This window comes from Hippocampus guttulatus, chromosome 12 (assembly GCF_054856545.1).
Source record: "Hippocampus guttulatus isolate MCC_2025c chromosome 12, RoL_Hgut_1.0, whole genome shotgun sequence".
NCBI lineage: Eukaryota > Metazoa > Chordata > Actinopteri > Syngnathiformes > Syngnathidae > Hippocampus > Hippocampus guttulatus.
Genome location: NC_141272.1, coordinates 6,019,001 through 6,043,901, shown reverse-complemented (window position 1 = coordinate 6,043,901; position 24,901 = coordinate 6,019,001). Strand labels below are relative to the sequence as shown.

The window sequence follows — 24,901 nt, the reverse complement described above, 5'->3', positions numbered from 1 at the left end:
TCATCTTTCATTCATATTTGCAAGCAGCCAATCATTTCCAGACCTTCAAAAAAGAAAGGAGGGGCACATTACCCGTGACAGCCAGTCTTCACGGTTATTCAAAGCCTGACTTTTTAAAAGCAAGGTAAACCCTGTAATTTGCCCATGCCTCAGTCTATCTCAGCTAACATTTAGTGAAAAGCATTAATTAACATACTGAATACTGTTTAGTTTACAGGGCGCATCCTCTATGTCAGTGTTTTTCAAACACACGGCACACCTGAGATATTTTCAGGTGTGCTGTGGGAAATTATCCAATTGGTATGCGTGTGCGGTCTATCGCCTGGCAGAGTAATCATGCAGTTCTCTTCCATACCGGTAGGTAGCAGCAGTAGCTAGCGAATGGCCTTGTGCTTCGAGACAAGCGAAGTTTCTGGCGCTAGGCAATACAACGAAAGCTATCTTTCATTTGGATTTACTTTTACCAGAGATGCAATCGGAAATGAAGAAGAAATGAATGACTGCGGACCATCTATAACCTTATGAACCTCATGCAAATACCTTGTGCCATTCGAGATAAGTCGCCCTTCAGGACTGATCCAGTGGACGTCTGGTTCTGGATCCCCATTTGCTTTACATTTGAGACTGGCTGGCTGGCCCTCCATAGTCACAGTCTGAGGTGACTTGCGAGTTAACACTGGCGGATCACAAATAAATTCCTAATGGGGGAGAAAGCAGAGTATTTTAATCATATATTCTCCAATTTATTTTTGAATATTTAATTTATTTATTTACGGACTACAATCTCACCTCTTCAGATATTGTCCAGAAGTATTTGGCACTCAGGTCTGGTGGCGAAGCGCACGTCTCCAAGTCATCCTCTCGGGTCAGCCTCCTCAACCACAGAAGTTCACAATTGCAATGGAGAGGGTTTCCACCAAAACTCAAAACTAAGGATGACAAGGGGCTGCCTTTGGATTTTGCATAGACTGGGATTCTCAGGAACAGAGGGTCGGGAGGAATTTTTTTCAGTTTGTTGGATGTCATGTCCAGCCTGTAAAAATGGTTTGATGGTCAGAGATAAAGAGGACAGAGATCGTCACTGGTCCAAAGTAATTTATTCTTTCAATCCCGCCACAATATTTGCTATGAGAATGGGAACCTTAAAGTATCTTACTACTACATTTATACGTAGTGATTTTTTTTTTAATTATATTTTTTTTTACCTGGCAAGTTTGTGTAGATTGGTGAAAACTCCTTGGGGAACATTGTCAATGAGGTTATGATCCATATTTAAGGTATTGACATTTGTTAGGCGTCCAATTGTGTCCCAAGGAACTTGTGCAAGGTTATTGTAGCTGAGGTCCAAATCCTCTAGTGTGGACAGGAAGTCATCAAAAGCATGGGGAGATATGGAGTGAAGCTGGTTATTGGCCAAAATTAGATGGCGAAGGTTGGTGAGGCCGTTGAAATGATCATCCTAAAAGAGGCAAAAATAGATGATACAAAAAGTCTTCAATATGTTTTTATTTCAAACGTGTCCAAAAAAATAATACGCGCATGAATAGATTTATTAGAGTTTGTAAAGCCCTCAATTTGCATGTTCCTGCTTCGGGTTAGGTTTTAATGCTGCGCTTGAGTGGCACTTGACTCCAAAGGCTGTGGTCACTTCAGTTCAAACAAACTTGTTCAAAGTCGATCGAGCATTACTGGTAACTTTCTATTTTCTGAACACTGGCTTCAGTCCATTTGTAAGCAAAAATTGGATGGTTTAATTTGGCTCTCAAGTGCGAAAGCTGCATTGACCAGCATTTTAATGACACCAAGATCCATCCATCCATTCATCCATCCATCCATTTTCAATGCTATATGCGAAGATGTATGCACAATGAAAAAAAAATGTCAGCTGGTAAAAATAGCAAAATAAGCAGATTACCACAGAGGGCAGAATTCTGTTGTGAGACTCAAAAGTCATTTGGTCTGGATCAGACTACCTAACTTCAAGTGCAAGCACAGCCTAAGATTACTTCGTAGATCAACTTTTGACCTATTATGACCATTTTCACCTCTCTTCCCGAGCATTTGCACCCACTTTCAGCTCGTGATACACACTCCTCCAATATATCCTGAGCCAATGATCCCGATCAAATGCTTATAAATCCAATCCCAAAATTAGATTAACGAACTGTGAAGGAAACTAAAACAAGCACTCAACATGTATATGGACTGTTAATCTTGTTCAGTTATCGGTATAACTACCCAATTACATTTTTGTGTGCAACTTCAAGATTCCGAATCTAATATCTTAACTCAAACAAAATTAAGCCATCCATTGAGTTTACCTTAATAACGGTTAATCTATTCGAGTCTAAATGGAGCGCTCTTAATCGCCGCAGGTCACTGAAAGCTGAAGGAAGGATCTGACTGATGGTGTTTCTGGACAGCGTCAAGTGTAACAGGCTGGTCATGTTGGCAAAGTCCTTCCTTCTGACAGCTGGAAAATAGCAGACACAAAAATAGTGAATTTACAGCGCCTTAAAGTCATAAAAGAAAATAAATGGGTTTTTAATTGCTTGTTTACAATTAGTTTCGTCTCTGGAGTGCATTCCCTTCAAGTGTAAACAACCAAGTAAATATTTGGTTCTCCGGCAATTGACAAAATTTGTCTGTGTGGGAGGTGTTCTGAATTTCACCACATGCAGAGATTTTCTGATAATGACTTGGTAACTAGGCTGGTCAAAGATCTGCCACTTCTGAAACACTCTATCAAAGCCCAAAGGTCAGTAGTGCTGCGGTGAGTGTTGCTGAGATTACTGCTCTGACTATTTGCTTTTAATAAGAAACACATTGTTGTTCGGTGAAGTTGTCGCCGTAGTAGGGAGGCATGGGGGTAATCTTTGTGTACGTTAATGTCTCTACTGCAAGCATCTGCAAACTAAATTTCAGTCATGTTGTTTATTTTCAGTCGATAGTACGTCTGCAGCATTGTAAGCAATGACATCTGGTGATTCATTGTAAAGTGAAGGAAATAATGACTCTTGAAGTGGGTCAGCTTTTGACCATCCTGTTTGACACACACTTTCTGAGCTCCGCCCATCTACATGTATGTAGTGATGGATAGTGAGTGATACTTTCCAGTATGAAGCAAGAAAGATACTGAGCGTCATTTTAGTCACCAATGTCATCAGCTACTATCAAGGAACAGGCCAAACTACGTTTCTTTGGCTACTGTACTGCGTGTACTAAAACAATCAGTTGACTTTGTACACTCCTAATACAGCTACTGCTCATTATGCCGGTGTTTGAGCAACAATGCATCCCCTAATATAATGACTGAATTGTACGAATGAAATAATGTTGCCACACTACCTGTGATGAAGTTCTCTTGAAGCCGAAGCTCCACGGTACGTCGGTCGATAGCAAGAGGAACAAATAGCAAGCCTGTTTTCGAGCAGAGGATAGCGAGCGATGGCGACAGACTCTGGCACATACAACGTTTCGGACACTGTTGTCCCTTGCATGCTGCTGCCAGCAACAGCAAAGACAACCACAGCCGTTCCATGATCATCCACATGAAAAACGGGGACTGGAAGAAAGAATGAAATAAGGATACAACATTTTTATGTGCAGATCACTTCAGGAAATCCAACACATCTGTTTATAATGTACGGTGCTTCTCGCCCTTAAATTTGCAAAGGTGACCCTGACAATAGTGAGTGGTAGAGAAAGTGGATGGATGGACCTACAAATAGAATTTTAAAGCCGACAGTTCAGAATTTGAACTTCTTTTACTCCCCATTTAAGTCATAATGAAATAATTCCCCCAATCCATACTTACGAGGAAGTCAGGAAGTTGGTAACTCGGCATGACGAAGATCCTTGTCTTTTTTTATTTTTATTTTTTTTTTTGCTTCTGTGTGGCTTAACAATGCAGTTAATTGCAGAATGTGGCTGGATACAATGTAGGAGAATCCCCCAATAAGTCCCACCAACCCAATTTTGTTCAAACTCAGAGGTCTCTGATAACTAACGGAACACAGAGTAGACCAATGGATTGATGATTGGAAATGGGGCAGGTAGAAAAAAAGATTTGGCTCTTAGTTGTGAGAACACACAGTTGGAAAATGAGTGCACATGTGTGTGTGTGTGTGTGTGTGTGTGGGTGTGGGTGTTTTGGGGGTCTGCCTTATGGTGTGTATTGTGCTTCCCTAGAGTACTTTACATCCCACAATGGAGACAGATTACCCTGTCAGCCTCCACTGGTATTCACCACCGTGTCCTGTGTTGTGTGTGTGTGTGTGTGTGTGTGCGTGTGTGTGTGTGTGTCTTTAATTTCCCTGTATGTGAACTAAAGCATAAAAATACTCGTGTCGCTTAGCATGCACACACTGAGTGCCACCTCATACATGTATGCATAAATATGCAACGTACAGACCGCGTACTCCAACTTTCATCTAATTTATTTCAACATTTTTCGCCCCCCCCCGCCCAAAAAAAATCTAAATGTATAGTTTTTGACGATCACACTGCTGATTGCATTTTGCATTTCGTCAAATTAAATCAGTTGTTTGTTCCTCAATCTTCCATTCAATGTAATCCATTATGGGTAATGTGTTGGTGAAGATATGAAAAGGGATGCGGCAGTGAGCGAGTGAGCCAACATGGCAGCAACTAAATGAGTACCTGTTGTAGACATTGGCAAATTCAGAAAAAAAGGGATCCTACAGAAAGGGGTCGCTGTCAAAACCATTGGTGGAAAAAAAAAAAAACTTGGTGGAGGCCTGTATCTTAGCAACAGTCGATGACACATGGATGGTAACAGTGAGGAGGTGGGAAGAGTATGCGTTATGGTTGTGGGGGTGTTGTGACTGTGTATAAGGGGGGCTGTGAGAAAGCACAAGATTGGGTTGGAAATCTGATAAGTTGTGAGTCTGTGTTGTCGTCATAAGGTTATGGGGTGAACTGTTTCCTCATTGCAGAGTGCAACTCGTAAGTACACTCATGCCGGGTAAAGAATGCTGTTACGCTACATAGTAGGATTTATTTTTGTCCAAGGCCACTGGCCTCGCTCTTTCCAATCACAAAACACACACACACACACACATTCCGTCACACAACAAACATGCATTCCTTCTGTCCGCGTCTCATTGTTAAATTAAAAAAAAAAGAAAAGAAAACAACTGACACTTGTTTTTATTGAAACATTCTGCAATTGATGCAGAAGATTTCACCACGGACCACATTTTTGGATTAATGGAATGCATGTGGCAGTGAAAAGGTAAAGTTGACCGCATTTGGGAATTTCTCCATTGTGAGACAAATAAAGGTTTTCTTATCTTACCTTCGAACTGTATTTATTGCTGTCGCCATCCTTCATTTTTACTCGGCCGATACTGAAGCCCTCAGTGCCAGGTTTTCTTGTGACAGTACATACTAACACAGTATGTGGTCAATGTGTGAGGACAAAAGCTCACAGTTAGCTAGCTTCTTGTGCCGACTGTGCATTGTGCCAAGAATAAACGTACCTCATCGCTACATTGAAGCGCTAACTCGAAATAGAGTATACATACAGTAATGGCTCTATAGTTGTAGACATGCAAGTGTATAAACTGGTGGGTACTGATTTTTGTGCAAGCCTCGATGGGCTTGTTCGTGAATTTGGTTCATCTCTCGGCACCATACCGATTCTGATGGCATTTCCTTTGACGTGCGACCGGAGCACCTGACAGGTTGGTTCATATCTTGATTTTCTAGCTCTTTGTTGGCGGTGATTTCTGTTTGTATTTTGTGGGTCCATCGATTTTCTCAAAATAAACATTTGCGTTACGCATTTTATCTGTGTCAACATTTCTGGGATCCAAACATCATCTGGTTTGTTCACAAACCTCGTCACAGCTGATACAGTGATGATTAATAGCAGCATACCCCCAAATTTTATTAACTTTTTTCTGATTTTACTTAATGTGTTTCTTATGTTTTGAATTTGTAAAAAGCCATATTTTTGTTTTTCACTAATGAAGTGTTCGGTGAATGTGCATAAGGACTGGTTGGGTTCGGTACCTCTAACAAAGCTAAGAACCACTGGTCTACATAAAATGTGTATGAGAGTGTTTGCTTGTGTGTGCGTATTACACAGAAATACAAACCATTTAGTCCAGTCTATTGGGCCGGTTTTAAGTCACAGAATGTCACATTTTCCCAGAATTACTTTAATGGATGTTGGCACCTATTGCTTTGTTTGTTCATAGTTTTGGCTCAGGGAACTATTATGTTGAGTAAGGGGTCATGGTTCTTGCACATTTCCACTGCTATCCAAATCCCATACCAGCTGGGTGACCAAACTGACAGCCCTGAGATACACGCACACGCACACACACGCACGCACGCACGCACGCACGCACACACACACACGCACACAATGGTTCAAACAAATCCCCATGTAAACGCGCAGGGGCTGATAAACAGAGTTGTTCACACAACCCTTCACCTTGACTGTAAAAGACATCCAAACCAAACAAACATGATCTTGCACTACACTACTCTTGTTGTTTCACTCTGTACCTTCCAAAATAGTGGGTGACTTTTTGTGCGATTTCCATCCAACACTGTTGTCAGTGCATCATCTTTCTAAAATAGCCCTGCCAGTACAGTACATAATGAGGTGATGCCAGGACACTGCAACAATGCTTGCCAGTCCATGTTCTGTTGCCGAGGTCTCGATCCTTTTATCTTCTGTGAGCTACTTTTACACATGGTGAAAGTGCCACAGAGCAGCTCATGTTTAGCAATGTGTGTAAACATTATAAAGTTCTAAAGCATGTGAGTGAATATGCTACACATGCTTTATTTTTTGCACATATGACACATTCAAAAATGATACTATCGGTCTCATAATGTGTACTTTGAATTCCCCCAAAATATTGACTCCAATGATGAGTTTTTCAAGATAAGAGCTGTCATTCAAACTTTTTTTTCCTTGCTTTGATTTGCGAGCGCAGACTTGATATATGGCTGCTGTATGGTGGCATGAACTCCACTCAACTAACTTCATAGAACGCATCAATTATTGAATAATTCTCCCCCCCCGCCCCCAAAAAAGAGACATCAGTCTGTTTATTGCCACTCCCAGCTGGAGTTTACGATCAAACTAAACATAAAACAAAGAGAATTACACCTCGTGTCTGCTTGCTTGAATTCTAATGCTCAATAGGATCTATGTTGCAGTGTGATGATGGTTTCCAGCATAACCACAGTTGTCATTTGTTTGCACTATGAACCGAGGAGAAATGTCGAAGCTGTATTCACTGTCACTCCTGAAAATTCAAAAGAATTTGTAACTGCTTTTCGTTCCTGTATGAACTTTTTATTTGCAGTATTTTTCAAGAAATTGCGTCCTTGAGGTTTACAAACTAGTGACCGTGAAGCATACTGATGTCTATCTTTCAAAGATTATTTTCCTTATCACATAAATGCTCGAAAAGCGATGAATTAGCTATGAGGTTTTTGTGTACTGGGCTGTGTAATCTCCAACTTTCCATCCCTATGAACATTCACGCAAACTATCTGAGTATTCCTTGGAGCACGGAGAGCAAAATCACACGTGCACATGGTGGCCAAACCTGTATCACTGCTGTCCAAGAGCTGAGATCATAATAACTAAGTTACATGATGTAGAAAAAAAAGATATCAAACCACCTAAATATCAAAAGTGAAGATGTCATTGAATAGAAATTCGTACTATGAATAAAATGAGCACACAGGGGATCAAGCCTTTTGCGTTGCTCTTTGGAATGACCTCCCACTGAACGATTGGTAAGCTGCCCATCTTTAAAACTCATCTCAAAACTCATTTTTATTCATTGGCGTTTGACTCGGCATGAAACTTGATTTTTTGTTTGTTTGTTTTATTGTGTTTGTGCTTTGTTATTAATTGATTGTTTTATTGTTTGTTGATGTATGAATTCATTTTGCTCCATGTACATCACTTTGTATGCAGCGGTGGCTGTTTTAAAGTGCTCTCGATACACAGTTGAGTTGAATGGCCCCGCATTGACTTGAATTATTCAGAAAGTAAATCGGAATTTTGTAAGAATCACAATTTTTAAAATAAATGATGGCTTCAATTTTTGCTATTTCATAATACAAAATACACAAAGTGAAGAGTGACGATTTACATAAACGATATATGTTTCTAAAATGGGATAGGAATATTGGTACAGGGCCTGGGTCCTCCTTTGCTGGAGTTTGCATGTTCTTCCTTGTTATCACCAGCTTTTCCAGCATCCTCCCATGTTGTGTCTGCTCGATTAACTGTCGGCCAGTCTGGGGATGTACCCTATCTCCTGCCCAAATTTAGCTGGGAACACCGTTGACAACTGGTGCTCCAGAAAACGCACTTTGAAGGATGAGGAAAACACAATTTTTAACAACAATGAAAATACGTGACATTTTATGCAGATTTGGGTTCATCAGCATGTAGAAAAAATCGTTTTTCAGGTTATTATAGTCTGACCACTTGATTGTTTCAGTACAGGCCTACTTTTTCCACTCTTGGACAGCTAGCTGTACTTGATTGTCTCCTCTTGACCCTCTTGGGTCTGCGTATTCACCGAGTGTTTAAAAGGTTGAGGTGTGATTGATGTGTTTAATTTTGCATAGAGCAATTGTGAGCTCTTCAGTGATTATGGCGATTAGGGAGGAATGATAACATCTAAAAATGAAAAGGGGGTGTAATAAACGTAAAAGTGGATATAGAATATGGAAAAGGGCACCAGTGAAAAGGACAACCTGTAACGAGAGCATAGAGAACTCGAAAAGCGAAAGCCACAAGAGGGGGAAAACAGGTTAGATAACGATGCCGCTTGGCAGTCATCACGTTAAGATTTCTCCATTCAGGGACTCTGTTTGCAGGTGACGCTGTAGAGAATTGATCTCACACTCCATCCAAGTTAAAAGACCACATGATCATTCATTCTGTCACACAGACACATGCACAAAACAACACGTGCTTGGGCTTTGCTTGAAATGGATCCCAATGTAAAAGCGTACAGACAGTTGGCTCATGAGGTATTCAATGGCCTTCATATGCTAAAATGCTTTTATTGCCGTGAAAAAAAATGGATATGATGGTTTTCGGTGAGAATTATATGGCTTCTTTGGTCTACTTTTTTAAAAAAAATTTGCTGTTCATGTTGGGTAATTGAAAACCATTGAAGCGATTTACCTTTCTAATAACACGCAATGACATTTTTGTTTATCCAAACATGCGAGCATTCACGGAGGCAAGCTGCACGGCACTAGTTTAAATCCCATCATGTGGCTGTAGTCACTTCCATCACAACACATGGGAACAGAAATCGGGATAAAATGACCATTCCAGGATAGCACAAAACTGCCGAACGGCAAACAAAGATTAAGTACAAGAAATTATTTTGTGCATGTTTTCACAAAAATCCACTCACATTTAATATTGAGGTTCTGATTTGTCCTGCGTGATATTCTGCAAAATAAATAAATACATTTGGGTATATTTGGTTTTTATTTCTTCCGGATTTTTTTGTTTTGTTCACATTTAGCTGTATACTGAATGTTTATCATTATTTTCTGAAGAAGTGTTTGGTTTTGTCCAAAAAGAGAAAATTATATATAAAATTAATAATTATATAAAAACCAGTTTGAAGGACATGGTAAGACAATGTCCGTGAAAGGACACAAACAATCGAAATGCACGTTTCTTCTAAAATAAATGGTGATTAGATACCAAACCTTGATCAATCGACTTTAAATTGAATTATAAATAAATGATGTTCAAAGCGTATTTATCAGCAAAACTATCCATCCTGTATTTGTCTTTGGTGGGAATTTGACCGTCATGAACTTAATCTTTGAAATGTGCGGTGCAAACCATTGCTTGTTGTACTGTTGCAAGACAATCTGTTTACAAAGAATGTCTCATTTGCTTGAACGGTCCCACTCGAAAGCTGTGTAATGACATTTTGAAAGTGAAGCTATTTGGGGATGAAATCTGTGGTGTAACATCACTGACAGGCACATTTCTCATCCAAGCAGGTGTGCCTGTTTGATAAATATCTCCAAGTATATAATCATTGAGAGCAGGGCATCGAGTAAATTTAAACCACATTTGCATGCGAGTGTATGCATGTTATTATTATCACAAAATTCCGTTTTTATGTTGAAATATGATAGCTGCGCCAGAAGGAAAATGTCTTGGGCATAATTCCCCTTCAGTGAATATGCATGATATGGTAAGTGACACCCCAAGTATTGGCATGATTTTCGATGACATAACAAATGAGAACATGTTTTGGGTTCAAAAGTTAGGGATGGAAAAAGGGTACCATCGGAGTTATATCAAGTCAATTTAACTCAGCGAAACTTGTGCGGATGTGTTGTGAGTTGGTTCTGGATATGTGTGATTTTTTTTGATGGAACCATGGTGAGCTTGGTTCGATACAGAATCGGTATTCCAAGTAGGTCAATGTGCATTTTATTAGCTTCAGGCTTGAAACAATTTTGGCAAAAGGAAAGATAAATATATTTTGTCTTGCCATCAATAAATAGGCACCTTGAACACGAGCTTGATGACCAGAGAAAATTGAAAATGATTTTTTAAAAAAATCCATTTGAAAACAATCACGAGCACTTTGTAAAAGGTCAAAGCCCTTTTGAATTGGGTCGTAAGTTCTGTTGCGGAGACGTTGGTATTTAAGTGATATTCCTACTGGAACTACAACATTGATCCATATCTTGATGAAGAGTAAATCTTGGAGGAAAGTGCTGAGTAAGGTGAAAGTCACCGGTGTAATGGTTTTCTCGACTGACTTCCGCATAGGCAGCGTGGATCCATTTGCCACTCAGTAACAATATGAATGAAAGCTTTTCTGTCTTTATATGTGCCCTATGATTGACCACCAGTTCACGGTGTCGCCCGCATTTTGCTTGAAGTCATCCGACAAATGACTCGCGACCAATGCTCCTGATATCTCGAGATTTCATAGAATCCCGTCCAGGTTCAAGACACACAGTGCCAGATGTAACAAAGTGGAAACAGAACATGACAGAGCCTCCTCCATGCTTCATAGGATACAACAGTTGACGTACATTAAGCCATTAATACATGAGTTTGGCCAAGAGGGAAATAAAAAAACAGTGACAAGAACTTGTCTGTTAGGTTTACTTACCTCTATGAAGTGTGTTGTGCTTTAATTAGGGTCAACATGAAGAACATCTGTAGTCAGATGGGTACTGTAGGTTAGGATGGGCAGCCTGCGGGGAGGGAACCCAACCTGAATAAAAGAGCAAAGACACAATTGGTTATTTACAGTCGAAGGCTACTAATGTATGTTGGGAAGACACACTGACACATATGATTGGGGTGGAAGGCCGTCTCAAATGCTTGTGCTTAATGTACAACAGGGGTGCCCATTACGCCAATCGCAAATGACCAGTTGTTCGCCAAGAGTGTGTGGTTCGATCGCAGCCCACCCAGTTTTACGTTATTGATATAGCTGCCTGTCAATGGCCTATTATCCAATGTGAAATGTGTCACTTGATTGATGTAGCAAAACTAAAGCAAATTAGCAGTTGCCTGTTAGCCTCCAATTTATTTCACCTACTCTAAACTTAATAATGAAATATAAAAGTGATTAGAGGACCAAGTAAGCCCAGTGCTTCCAAAGAGAGTGAGAGGAGGATTTTTTTTTTCAGATGTTTCCAAAGTACGAGTGATGAGGCAATGCACTCGCGTATGCGCTCGCGGTCTCCTGGGCGCCTGTGCCTATTTTGCAATGTCATTTCCACACGATGTAAGTTTTCAATGCAATGCCACCTGAGGGCTCAAAGGTCACAGGGATTCGATGTTGGTGTTTGGCCTTGTCCCATACTTGCAGATATTTCTCCAAATTCTCTGGTCGTTAGATGATGAATTCACAAAATTTCTTTCAATCGTATGTTTAGAAATGTTGGACTATTTCTTCACACGGTTGTTGATAAAGTCAAGGAAAATAAATACTGCCTATGACTCACAAAAACCGATGACTACCCCACCCCTACCTGCCCCTAACACACACACACACACACACACACATTCACACTCCAGCACAAAAATGGTGTCACTATTCTTCTATCACAGGCTGGAAGGAAAACAAAAAACAAAATGCAGTTATTTAATTCCTCTCTTTTCAGGATGCAATACAATACAATACAATACATGCTGATTTATGTAGCGCTTTCACAACAGCGGCAGCTGTAACAAAGCACTTAACAAAACAGTTAACATGGTTAAGAGTAGGCTCAAAATTAAGCACCCTTTGACATATAAATACGTCAATTAGCGCATAGCCGTTCCCTCCCCATGACGTATTAATACGTCAATCACGTGTTTTCATGGGGGAGGGTGCAAGAGAGTCCGATGCAACTTCTCACCACAGGATTGGGTTGACGGCAATGTTAAATAGCAAAAAAATGGCCATCGGGTGGCAGTGGTGCAAAAATCAACCAGGATCACGCCGCAGAAGTAGTAGAAAGGGCGTACAGTGAAGGAGGGGCGTATGTGGATAGTGGATTGGAACATTAGCAACTCGCAACGATGGAGAAAAGGAAATAACTAACTAAAAATGATTTTTTTTTTCGGTATAAAAGTGTCCTCGAAACAAAACAACAAAGGAGATGGTGTTTGTGTGGAAGAGAAAATGACGCTTCGGTCACTAATCGAAAGCGGCACCCGTCAAACGAACGTCGGCCTGCACAAACATGGCGTGCTACACGCGGCCCGCATAGCTCACGCCGAGTTTCGAGTTCATCTGATGAAGATGAACTTGCTCCACGTCAGCGATCATCGCTTGGCAGAGCATTTTGTGCCTCCCGATGCCCCACATCGCCCACAAATCGTCTCCCCGGTGACTTCCAGCGATGACGGCAAAGAGGCTGCATTGCTTCGCATGGCCGACGCCGGGCACACGTCAGCGATTCGTTGGAATCATCTCGTAAAGACGACGGCGAAAACGATGAATTGGAGAGCGATTTGGATCCCGATATGTCGGACGAATATGTCCCTTCGGACATAACGGAAAGCAGCTGAGAGTCCTCGCCAGAGCCGCTGGAACGAGGAGGTAACTGCTGACTAGCTTGCAAGTTCCCATTCAAAACTTCATCACTTCTTATGCCTCCTCAGTCACTTTTATGTACCGCTACATTCCCCGCTAGACTATGAAGTTGCCAGTAACACTAATCATTTATGTACGGTTGATGCGTCTCGTAGATGTGGATGAAAATATGCGCTGACTTGCATGTCGCCATAGGTTTAAAAAAAAAAAAACAGGACACATTTGGTCCGCTCAGCTCTGCTAAAACCACTAGTGTTAAATTCATATTTCATTTCATTTCAAATTGGATGCTGAGCAACGTGGAATGAATGGTGTAAATAGCAGTGTGCGAGCATGTGTGTGTGTGTGTGTGTGTGTGTGAGAGATGTTGAAATGTAAGTGGAAAGCAACAATAAAAAAAATAGAAAAATAAAAGTGTGGTAATTGTACATACTTCTATACATTACAGATTGTCCAACCAGAAGCCAAAAGATGACGACTCCTCGCTTTGGTGGTGGAAAGAAAGGTAAATAAAATTATTGTACCTCACTCTGCAGCAAGATATATTTGCAACTTTTTATGTTTCTATAATTTATAGGTCGTGCATCTGGACGTGGTGGGGTGAATCGATGGTGACAAACTGGATGGAAGCCAAAAACCATCTTCTCCACAGCTGCACTTTTGTTCATAGTTCAATAGTTTTGTTGTGTGCAAATAAATTATTTTGCTACAAAAACATTATTTGTAATGTTCTTTTGTAGGAGGAACACATTATTGAGGTATTTGAGCTGCCACAAAAGCAAAAAATAGTGTAAAACTTGAAATGATGCTTGAAATGCATGCTTTTACAAAAAGCTCATTTTCTCTGGATTTCTGCAGAAAATCTGCCTTTTCCATAAAACTTAGCAGTTTTCTAATGCTGATTGCCAACGAACGGAGAAAGATAGAAACAAACTTTTTTTTCTGCTGAAAGAAGAGAGTCTCACCTTTCTTTTGACAGGTTGCATGTATATATAGCCATAGAACAGAATATTCTGTGGGCCTTGCAAATCAGTCGAAATTCAGTAAAATGTGAGGGATTGAGGGGGTTGCTCCAGCGAAAAGGGGTGGTATTGAATGAGTTAATTAACGTCCACCTACAGAACAAAATAATTTGCCTTCAATTTAGCCACTTTTACGTGGATATGTACGTGCTTTTGTGAACAAGGAACTCAACGACGACCCACTTCCTCAGCATAGGCTGAACAATAGCAAATCACAAGAGAAGTGGTACTTAAGAAACCAAAGCCAATCATGGGCTGGTCACACTAAAAGCCTGTGTCATGTTTCAAGGGACAACAGAGTGAGTGGGAGAGGAGGCAGCCGCAGAGTGGCAGAGTGACTGACTGAGGTAAGATGTTTGTGCAAAAACTCTGAGAAAAGGGTGGGTGTTACAAAACACACAATCCCCGCGGCTGCGTCTGTGCAACGCTGATTTGTCACGGCACTTTTAAGACCAGTACCCGCAAACCTTGATATGAACCAACCAGGTCTTTTGGGTTAAAACCCTGTGGGATGACCAGAAACCCAGGCACCCAGCCATAATAGTCACTCCCATTAGTATAGTCAGTCATGTCCATCAATATACCTCCTCCTGGAGTCCCTCCCATGTCCCACATAGACATAAACATCCTCTCCCACCAATGCATTTCAATGGGCATCAGTTACATGCAGATTTTTGCTATTCTGGGACTGTCCCGATACCCCATCCCTTCGAATAGCGGGGGTCCACTGTAAATTTGATTGGTGTAATATCACCCTTCACCACTAGACATTCCTGGTAAGAAAGTGTGTGGTACTATCTAGCCCCCCATTACTGCAGATGAAAAATTGTGGCCTGCTCCATCATTTAAGTTTCCCATCCTTGGTATAGAGGTAGGGGAATGGATGTCAGTTTTACCACTACTCCTCATATGCACCATTTTTAGGGAAATTGTTTGAATGGGGCTATTTCATATCTGCCCACCTGTAAAGGAATAGAGTCTTTCAAGAAAAGGTCTGAAAAATAGCTCCACTCGAGAATATGTTTGTGTGAAAATCATCAGACTTTTCCTCCAGTAAGTATCTTCAAAAGTCAGTCAAATTGCAAAGAATTGTTTTTTCCCACATGGACAGACAGGTTCATTTGAGGGTATTTTATTGCAAATGTACCTCACTGGAATTCTAATTCTGTTTCTTTGATCTGTGCAGCAAATGTAGACTAACCACATTGAAATTATGATAAGCAATTCCACTGTACTGATGGATAAAAAGGATTGACTAATTTGTGGAATGAGACCTGTTAGTCAGTCAGTAAAGGTCTCCTGAAAAGGCCCGAAAGTTGGCACTTATGCTGCAGTTCTGGACTTTAAAATAAAATGTCCGCAGTAATAATTCAGTCAAAATTAATGGGGATGTCTCTACTCCTCTCGTCTGTTCTCTCCTTAATTTACCGAGGTGGTTAAAAAGCTCCTCATAGCAAAGTTCTCAAAGTCCCTAACCTCAGCAAATTGTGAGCAGATCACAGTTCAAAACATGTACAGTACTCAACATTTGTATGCACACCCACACACAAAGACTTTGCAACAGTTCCTCTCATTTAAAACGGTTTACTTCATACTATTTCTCCACTTCATAACCACTGAGGGCATGTTCTCCCAGTAGCTTGTTGACATAACTGTCTGCATGCGCATCTTTTCATGGATATGTGTTTTTGTCATGCACTGTCTTGAATTGATAGGATGGGTTATGATAGGTCTTGAGGAGACGGCCAGACAACAGTTGACACTGACCTCTCTCTTGCCCCTGGACTTCCGTCTGAACACTTCCCTTCGCCTCTGCCTGTGTTCCAACTTCATTATTTGACTCACTCCTCTGACACAATTCGTGCTCCATTCTTATCCCAATCGTGAACGAGACCCCAAGATATCTACTTTGCAGGTTGAGTACCATTGCGTCAGGTTTGAAGTTTTTGATTGTCATGCCAAATTGAAGATTGAGGCTTGATTATGAATTTTCTACAGATGCAAAATAACTTAAACATCATTTCTTCTGCAAAATTGATATTTTTTGTTACTGTAAATGTTAAAGGACAATTGGTGTGTTTCAAAACATCCTCCAGTTACTGCCATAAAGTCCCCCAACCCAATACCTTTATTCTGTTGCATGCATAGTATGATTATGTGTTGAGATTTTATTGTATGTATTTTCCGCAATATAAGGCGCTTCCACTTTCAATGAATTTTAAAAGTGTTTTCATATAAAAGGCGAACCGCATTAGAAGGCGCGTAGAATAGAGGCTCCAATAGTGGCTGAGGTTGCATTATGCATCCACTAGATGGCGCTATGCTAAAGGAATACAATACGTACTTATTTCTATTGCGCTTTCACAACCGCTGCAGCTGTAACAAAGCGCTTTAAAGATTTAAAATACTACATCCAAAAAATCTGAATATTGACCTGTATAAAAGGCGCATCGGATTGATTATAAGGCGCACTGTCAGCTTTTGAGAAAATGGAATGCTTTTAGGTGCGTCTTATAGTGCAGAAAATATGGACGGTACTACTTCCACTTTGCGGCTTATATAGGCTGTTTAAAGGAAAAACAGCAGCTGATGCTCCATCATCCTCTTCTTATCATGTCCTACCGCCTGCCATTCCTTCTGTTTTATTTTGCAGAATGCCCTTCATTTGGTCATCTCTGCTTCCATCTGTTTCCTCCCCCTGCACTCGTCATTCTTTCACTCATCCCTCTCTATAAAACTGCCCTCCATCTCTAAGACACCCTTGCTTGTACACCCACTGTTCCAAATGTGTCCACCAATTGCTGTTTTACAATCAAAGACTTCATATCTCATTAATTTAATGGTCATCATCTATTTTTTCTGGGATGGCTTTAATACCGCTCTTCTTCCTTCCCCCTTTTGATTGCCTCCTCTGTCTGAGCCCCTCCTCTTTCCCCATATGCTTCTCATGGCTCTTCTCCATTAAATATTGGTCAGCAATCATCCATTCATCTGTTAGTCCACCTGATGCTTGTTTGCATGCATTGACAATAACTCGGCTTGGTGACTGAAACTACACAATATGGCCCTTAACAATGCTCCCTGTAATTTTCCATGCATCTGAGCATTCACACAAACTCACTTGAGCATTCATTAGGCAACATCACATGTGCACACGGGAGCCAAACCAGTATGGACTGCTACTGTTATAACTATGATAAGGCCAAATGGCTGAGTTGAGTGGCCTTTCAGATGTTCCAGCTTGAAGAGAATGTTGGGATCACTTACTGTGATACTGTGTAGATGACAGATTTTCAATTTGTTAAATTTGACCTTTCTGTCTCAGACATTTGGCTGAGTCGTTAGAGAAAAGATGAAGTAAAAAAAATACAATCTTTGACATTGCACACTTACAATGTGATATTTTAAAATCTATGTGTGTGATGTCACATAGGCATAGGATATTTTTCATCCATCCAGAATATCATTGTGTTTTGTTTTTTTCTTCGTCTATGAGAATGATCTAGTCAAAGATAATCAGTGGAAAACTCAAATTGAATTGGATTTCCACCAAGTTTGCTGCATAGAAATGTCCAAAAAGATTCAGTGGTACATGGTTGGATGTCAAGACACACACAAGGGGCCCCATTTCGTAGGGGACAAACTTGCGCATCTTCATTTTCATGGCGGGGCAAGTCTAGTTTACTGTGTTAGGGAAATTGGCTGACTGCGTTACGTCTTCTTGGCCACTCGGGCAGATCGAGCACCTGACAATTTGGTGACAGAAAGTCGACTAAACTTAAGACCGGGTGAAACCAAGTCTGCTATATATTCCAGTGTGAATCAAGCCATCTGAATTGTTGTATCAATTTGCTGAATGGATTTCTTAGTTATGATTTTTAATTTATTATTAAAAGCACACCCATTAAATACTGTTATCATCTGTCATGTATTTTTAAAAGATCCAACCTGACCATGCCACAACCGGTGTGTGTGTGTGTGTGTGTGTGTGTGTGTGTGTGTGTGTTGTCACAAATGCAAGTAACTAATGTCAAAGACAAAAAGGTTGAACAATGAAACAAACATAATTTGGCTTTACTGAGTGTAGTTGTGTTAAAGAATGATTTTTCTGTGTCTGCATGATAATTTGATTTAATTAGTCGCCTTAGAATTTCTAAGACGGTGGAGCTGCGCTTTTTTTTTCAGTATGGGAAGAGAGATTTGTTGTGTTATGGTGCATTAGCTGTTGTGTGGTGTGTCGGACAACAGCTACCAGCATGTATTAAAGGAACAGTGTGCTTTCTACTACCCGAAGTGGCCACAATTCCGACCCCTGGCAAAATGCAAAAGGTGAATAATAAAATAAATGCAACTCCCCAAAGAAAGAAACCATTAACCAAAGTGTTCAGCAGAAAAGAACAATTTTGACAAATATCGCATTGAAGCAATGATTAACGTTAAAACTACAATGACTCCAAAATGGAATTATGGCTGTGTTGTGAGTCAACTCAACAAGCGCAGAGTCACAGACGGTCGAGTGACCGCTCATAGAAGTTCAAGTGTGAGGGATTGAGAGTTAAGTGGTGGGTGGATGGAAATTTAACTCGTCTATCAGCTTGCAACAAAAAGGTACAAGACCTGCGATATGTTGTAGGTGCACCATCAGCCATATTTCAGGGATGGGACAACTAAAACTGAACATTTTTAGTGAGAACTGAAAGAATTAGAGCACCGAGTGAATGTTTTCATCCCATCCCCTCATCTTAATCAGAGGATACGCATTCACACAAACATCAACCCTTTCTCCTTTCCTTTGTGCCTGTTCCGTTGTCACCTTTCCATCTCTCTCTTAAGAACCCCGCATCTCCACTTGTTTCAGATTCCAACTGCCATTTCCTCATGGCCCCTATTTATGTTTTCCACGTGTTCTTTTTGTTACTCACAGTTCTTTCACGGGTGTATGACAATTCAATAACACAACCAGTGGCTCTCTGGTGTGGTTATCTTCAGAAGTAGAAAAGAGACAAAACACAAAAGTCTATTTGTGCAGTCCATGAGGATTTGGTGGGTGTGTTGAATGTGTGTGTTAACTAAATGCCAGTTGGCCTGTGGTGCCGCAAGCTGTCCTAATGAAGTGATCTTTTCAGCCCTCCAACGAATGGATGTGTCCACCAGGAATTAGAATAATTAGGTTAACCAAAGAGAAAACTCATCTATACAGCGAACATTCTGTTTGAAGACTCCTGTGATACCACAATCAAAACTACCGGTAATATAAGACATAGCTTGGAATTTCATCTATTGGTGGACCGTTTCGGCAGTACGTTGGCCAACTGGTGAGCACGCCAGCCTTGTCTCGTGTCCGACGAGGGAGGCGGAAGTAGTTTCCACGCTCTCGACCATCCAACCAACCATCGACCAATTGTGACTGCGTAAACAAGTTGCCACGTAGCTGTAGATGAGTCCAACGGTAATCAGCTCTTTTCACGACGATCTTACTACAGATCATCAGTGGAATTTTGCTTTTCTGGAGAGTAGGCCGCAGAGAAAAAAAATTGCAATTTTGGAATCAGTGTGCCAATTTTCATTTTAGTTAGCATAAAAATCGAACTCAACAAACGGAAGGTTTTTTTTCCCCAACTGTTCCCGAGTGTCACAGTCGATAGACTGTGACAATATTTAAATCTCTCGATATTCACGATGACCCTGCAGTATACTATCAGTAATGCAGCAGTCACTTCATATTTTTTTTCCAAAATATTATCCATATGGGTGGTTTGCCTCAATGACTTCAAGACAAGATTATTCACAGTTTTGCACCTTTGACAAAAGTATTAATGATGACGATTATCAGGCTCATCCCAACAACTCATGACAAACCTTTTGTAGCTCCACTGATTCACACTTGTCGGTATCACTAAAGAAAACTGCATCAAACACAATCATTGCTTGAGAGTTTGTTTGTCCGTTTGTTTGAAATATGAACAATTTAATCTCGTGCTTCTGATGATTGACCTAGCTAAACCCAGTGGATTTGTTTCATTGCACCCACTGGACATAATACATCCAAGCAGTAACCTAACACCAAAGTCGTTGTGAACATTAAAAAAAAAAAAGTCTGAAAACAATAATCTGAACCAAGATCTAACATCCTGCTACCAACATTGACAGCTGCTCTCCAAGGATTCTCCGCACTTGAACATCACCACAAGCTCTCAAGTACGTCTCACATTTGTACGCACCCCCCTCCCCCAGCGTACACTGCAAGTCACTTCCTTTTCTTCAAGGAAAGACAAAGCTGTAATTTAACTTCTATATCTGTCTGCAGGGGGTGTTTATTCCTGCACGATGTGTTTACTGTATCTCTGAAATGTGCAGATAAAGCACTTTCTCCGGAGTTTGTATCGTACAGTACAGTGATTTACATCACTTGAGAAGCTCAATGTACTCCATTGAGATAGGGTTTCCTCTTTAATTATTATTATTAAAAATTATTGTCATGAAATCGAAGCCATGATATTGCAACCAGACAACTGACATTTTACACAAAGGTTTTCATGTTTTGCTTTCCATGGTGGACATGTTGCTCTGTGTATTTACACAATGTGCAAGAAATGTATACTCTATGTCACTCCAATAGCTTTCAAAAACAAGGTGTCAGCATCTCCTCAACAACTACCTACATTTACTTTTGTCCCGAGGGACAGCCAAATTGTCACCTCCCGTTTTCCTAAGTTCTTAGGAGGAGCTAATGCTGTGCGCCGCCCCCTCCCCCCCAACAAAAAAAAATGTCGCCATCTAGGATGCAACAGCGGGGTAAATATTCCGTAATGATAATTTAGTGCTACAGATTGTGACAAAACTAATGTTATTTCACGCACATTTAGATTGATGTTTTGTTTTGATATTTTAATGTCATTTTAATCCCCCGTGTCTCCATCCGTGTCTTCAGTTTTGTTGTTCGGATGATTTCTGCTGATACGGGCTTGCTTTTCTCGTGCTGCATGTTTCATGAAGATCGATTGCTCTGCCATGTACTTGTGTAACAAGGGCTAATGATTTTTTTGTAAATGATTATTTGTCAGTGTGTTTTGCTAATTAGGTAGATAAGTGAGAGTGCAGAAGCGCATTCATAGGTGGAGATATATTGTGCAATACTGCAAACACTCTCGGTGATTTGGCAGGACTTGCATTCATAAGGGGTTGGAAGAAAACATTAACGGGATTATAAACCTGACAAACACAAAATAAATAGCCCACAAGCCATAAATCAATTTACTATATCACAGTATTAGTGTGAGATATGTAATGTTCCGATTACTATTTTACAGTTAGCACTGTTGTGCAGCCAATTAGAGGTCTACATTTCTCCTTAATATTATTCTGAAGCATACCTGTGTGTGTGTGTGTGTGTGTGTGTGTGTGTGTGTGTGTATATATATATCAGAATCAGAATCGCCTTTATTGTCATTGTATAGCATACAACAAAATTTGGGTGCCACTCCTTAGTGCATTTCGAAAATAAAATAAATACAAAACTCATATATGTAAATATATATATATATATATATATATATATATTAAGACAGGTATACTACATGGTTTATGTTCCATTCCTGCGACATCAATGTAACTCTGATTTATTTGCTGAAACGTGCTGAAGCTTATTATTATGCAAACACAATAGTGAAGTCATTACCAAAATCACATGTTTGATTAATTAGACCAATGACCATTTAAAACCTATGCTCATCAGACCGTCATAAATTGAAGACCCCCTCAAGTAAATGTCAAGTGAATTAATCACCTCATGGACAATGCTACTGGAAAAACTGTGATATTGCAATTTATTCTTCAAGCCCCTGGTATATCAAAAGTGTAAGTGGTCATTGTTTTTAATGGATTTTTACTTCACTGTAATGCGAAGAGGAGCCGAGGAGACTTTGGCTCATTGTATCTGCGCCAGAGAGCCCTGGTGTAGCCTAGCAGTGGGTTAGGTGGGTTGGTCAAGGTGGCCTGCCAGGCCTGTATAGCACTGAGAGAAACCCAGAAAAAATATATGTTACTTAGATTCTCTCTCTATTGTGGATTTACAGGTATTGCAGGTGGGTCTGTAACATATTTTATATTTAGAAACCAATTTGTGGTTTCAAGAGAGCAATATAAAGCTGTAGCCATGCATTATAGGTGGGTACAATGCAATCTGCACTAGCATTGTTGGATGACCTTGCAGGTGCCACTATAGGGCAAGAACTAGCTGGATAATTGTTGATTATTCATTCCTCTATTTTGCATTGATTCCAATTATTTTTCTTTCCTTATGCCACGTTCTTAAAATCAGCCATTTCACATCGTTGGAAGCAGGCTCATAAATTGCTGCAGTTTCAATAGAGCTTATTGTGTAAGTGTTTGTACATGCCCAGTTTTCTGTTTCTGAATGCTGCAGATGAGGATCACCCATAAGAGAAGTAATAAGATGAGGTAAGGAGCGCATTGGTCACTGCTCCCCATCTCTATTTGCTCATAGCACATATCCTTTCATCTCCTATCCCAGAAAGACTCCCTTTTTGTCTGGCTCCCCGTTCAGCCGCATCTCTCCTTCCATTCACAAAATGATGTGATAGGATTCATTAACCAACAGTGAGACGTTATATTGCATTGGAGCCCAAATGGATGCCCTCCATCAGCCATTCGTATACTTGTCCATATATTTTGTCTCAGGGCTACACTTTGAACACTGCTCTAATGAGCGAAACACAAAGTGAGCGTTGTTGTCTCTCACTCCCTCTCTCAAACACACACACACACACACACACAAAACACACATACACGTGATGCACAAAACATATACAGTTGAACCTCTTTTCAATGTACCCCATTTGCATTTTCACCCCTATAACATTCACATTTCAAAGTTTCACATAATTCACATAATTTCACATAATTCATTTTCCATTTGCCGATTTTGCTTCCAACGAACACCTTTACAACGTAAACTTCATTATAAGGACCAGATTTCCGCCATAAAATAATGAAAAGGCCTTCGTTGCAACAAAGTGTGAGAAGGTAACTGCCGCCACCGCGACCTTGCTTCGAAACAAAATGTACAGAGCGGGATTCCCCTTCGTTTGTGAACAACGCTGCTGATCGACTCGTACATTGTTGGACTTCCGGAGGCAAACAAAGAGACAGAACTAACACCTCAGATCTAATGGTGATTTGAAACATTTGGACGGTGTTGTTTTTTAAATCTGTCCATCTGTGCATCTCATGGGGGTCAAGCCCATGAAACCAAGTCATGCTCAATAACAGCCATATATGTCAAGGAACTGTGTGTGTGTGTGTGTGTGTGTGTGTGTGTGTGTGTGTGTGTGTGTGTGTGTGTGTGTGTGTGTGTGTGTGTGTGTGTGTGTGTGTGCATGTGCCCCCTTTACACGATACAAAAACATTTTCAAATAAAAGCATGGAAGGAAACCTTGTAGGTGTGAGGAAGATGGTAGGTGGGAAGTGTTTTCATGGTGATCCACATGGGGCTATGGTGGTGTAGGAAGTACTGACGAAAAACATTGAGAGAATGAGTGATACACAGCAGAGAGAGAATCTGGGGAGCAACTTTTTGGTACAAATCAGTTTTGTACAAACATACTGGAAGATGGACACAAATGAGGATGTCAGTGCAGGTTATTGAGCTCCAGAGCACAAGATACAGAGTGTTTTGGTGCACTTATTACACTGTCAGGTTTTCTCAGGATCACTTCAGAATCATCTGTCGTTAAACTGTGGAATATAGCAGCAACATTATCATTTCATTATTGACACTGTTAGATGTACCAGCTCATATGATTGTCTCAGGCCTCACAGCAAATGAACATGTAACAAAGCCGAAGTACTGTATTTCTGTGATGCATACTTTGTGGTGTATGTCGTCATTATGTCATATGATCAATATGTTTTCATTTAGTTTTGTTAACTTAAAGTCAAGGTTTAATTACAAATCCGCGCATGACCGCAGTCTCTATCCATCTGCACATGAGTCTTATTAACACTGCATAGGACCTAATTTTTAATCACAGCATATTGGAATATGTGTGCTTCTGTGACAGCATCGATGTGTGTGTGTGTGTGTGTGTGTGTGTGTGTGTGTGTGTGTGTGTGTGTGTGTGTGTGTATGTGCGTGTGTTTTAATAAAATTGTTTGAAGGAAGTTACGATCAATGACACTTCCTTCAATGATTTCAAGCATGTCTATCTCACCATGAATTTGTGCCTCACTCTATGGCACACATTTAAATCCGGAATTGTGTTTCTTAATTTAAAAAACAAACAAACAAACAAACAAACAACAACAACTCAATTGCACACAGTAATTTGGTTTTTGTTTGATTTTGAATGTGAAGGCATAAAAATGCTGTTGCAAACAAGAATTAAAAGGCTTTATGACCCCCCACAACAACCAATTAACAAACCTTCAGATTAAAGTGGTGATTAGTGACAACCCCCTACACACTTCCTCCCAATATGGTATTGCTCTCATCTTAAACATTGAAACTGATTTAGTTGATGGTTGGATTAGAAATTAAATTAACAAATGAATGAATTGGGGTTATTTGGGTTTCGTAAATCACTTCTTTGCTGGAACAATACTTGTTGACAGTAAATCTTACACCGAAAGAAAGCCTATTCATTTCCCTTTCGCAACACTGGTAAGGAACATGCATTTGTGGAATGAGCAGCTGAGCTGAGTAGGTGTGGAGCCCACAAAAATATTGCCAAATCGTTGCGAAAGTCAAAAAGATGA

The 24,901-nt window shown here is 40.3% G+C and overlaps 1 protein-coding gene across 5 annotated transcripts in view; it reads right to left on the bottom strand.

Annotated features, from left to right (window-relative positions):
- Positions 1-24,901, bottom strand: part of LOC147197097 (leucine-rich repeat and fibronectin type III domain-containing protein 1-like protein) — an 87,590-nt gene that overhangs the window by 33,047 nt on the left and 29,642 nt on the right. For all 5 annotated transcript variants that reach the window (XM_086125569.1, XM_086125570.1, XM_086125571.1 and 2 more), the window contains exons 2-7: positions 11,181-11,285; positions 3,349-3,565; positions 2,322-2,473; positions 1,206-1,459; positions 790-1,033; positions 541-698 (exon numbers count right to left, since the gene is read on the bottom strand). In XM_086125569.1, coding sequence (XP_085981695.1) covers positions 541-698; positions 790-1,033; positions 1,206-1,459; positions 2,322-2,473; positions 3,349-3,553 — 1,013 coding nt within the window. In that variant the 5' untranslated portion in view covers positions 3,554-3,565; positions 11,181-11,285. The remainder of the gene's footprint in view (positions 1-540; positions 699-789; positions 1,034-1,205; positions 1,460-2,321; positions 2,474-3,348; positions 3,566-11,180; positions 11,286-24,901) is intronic.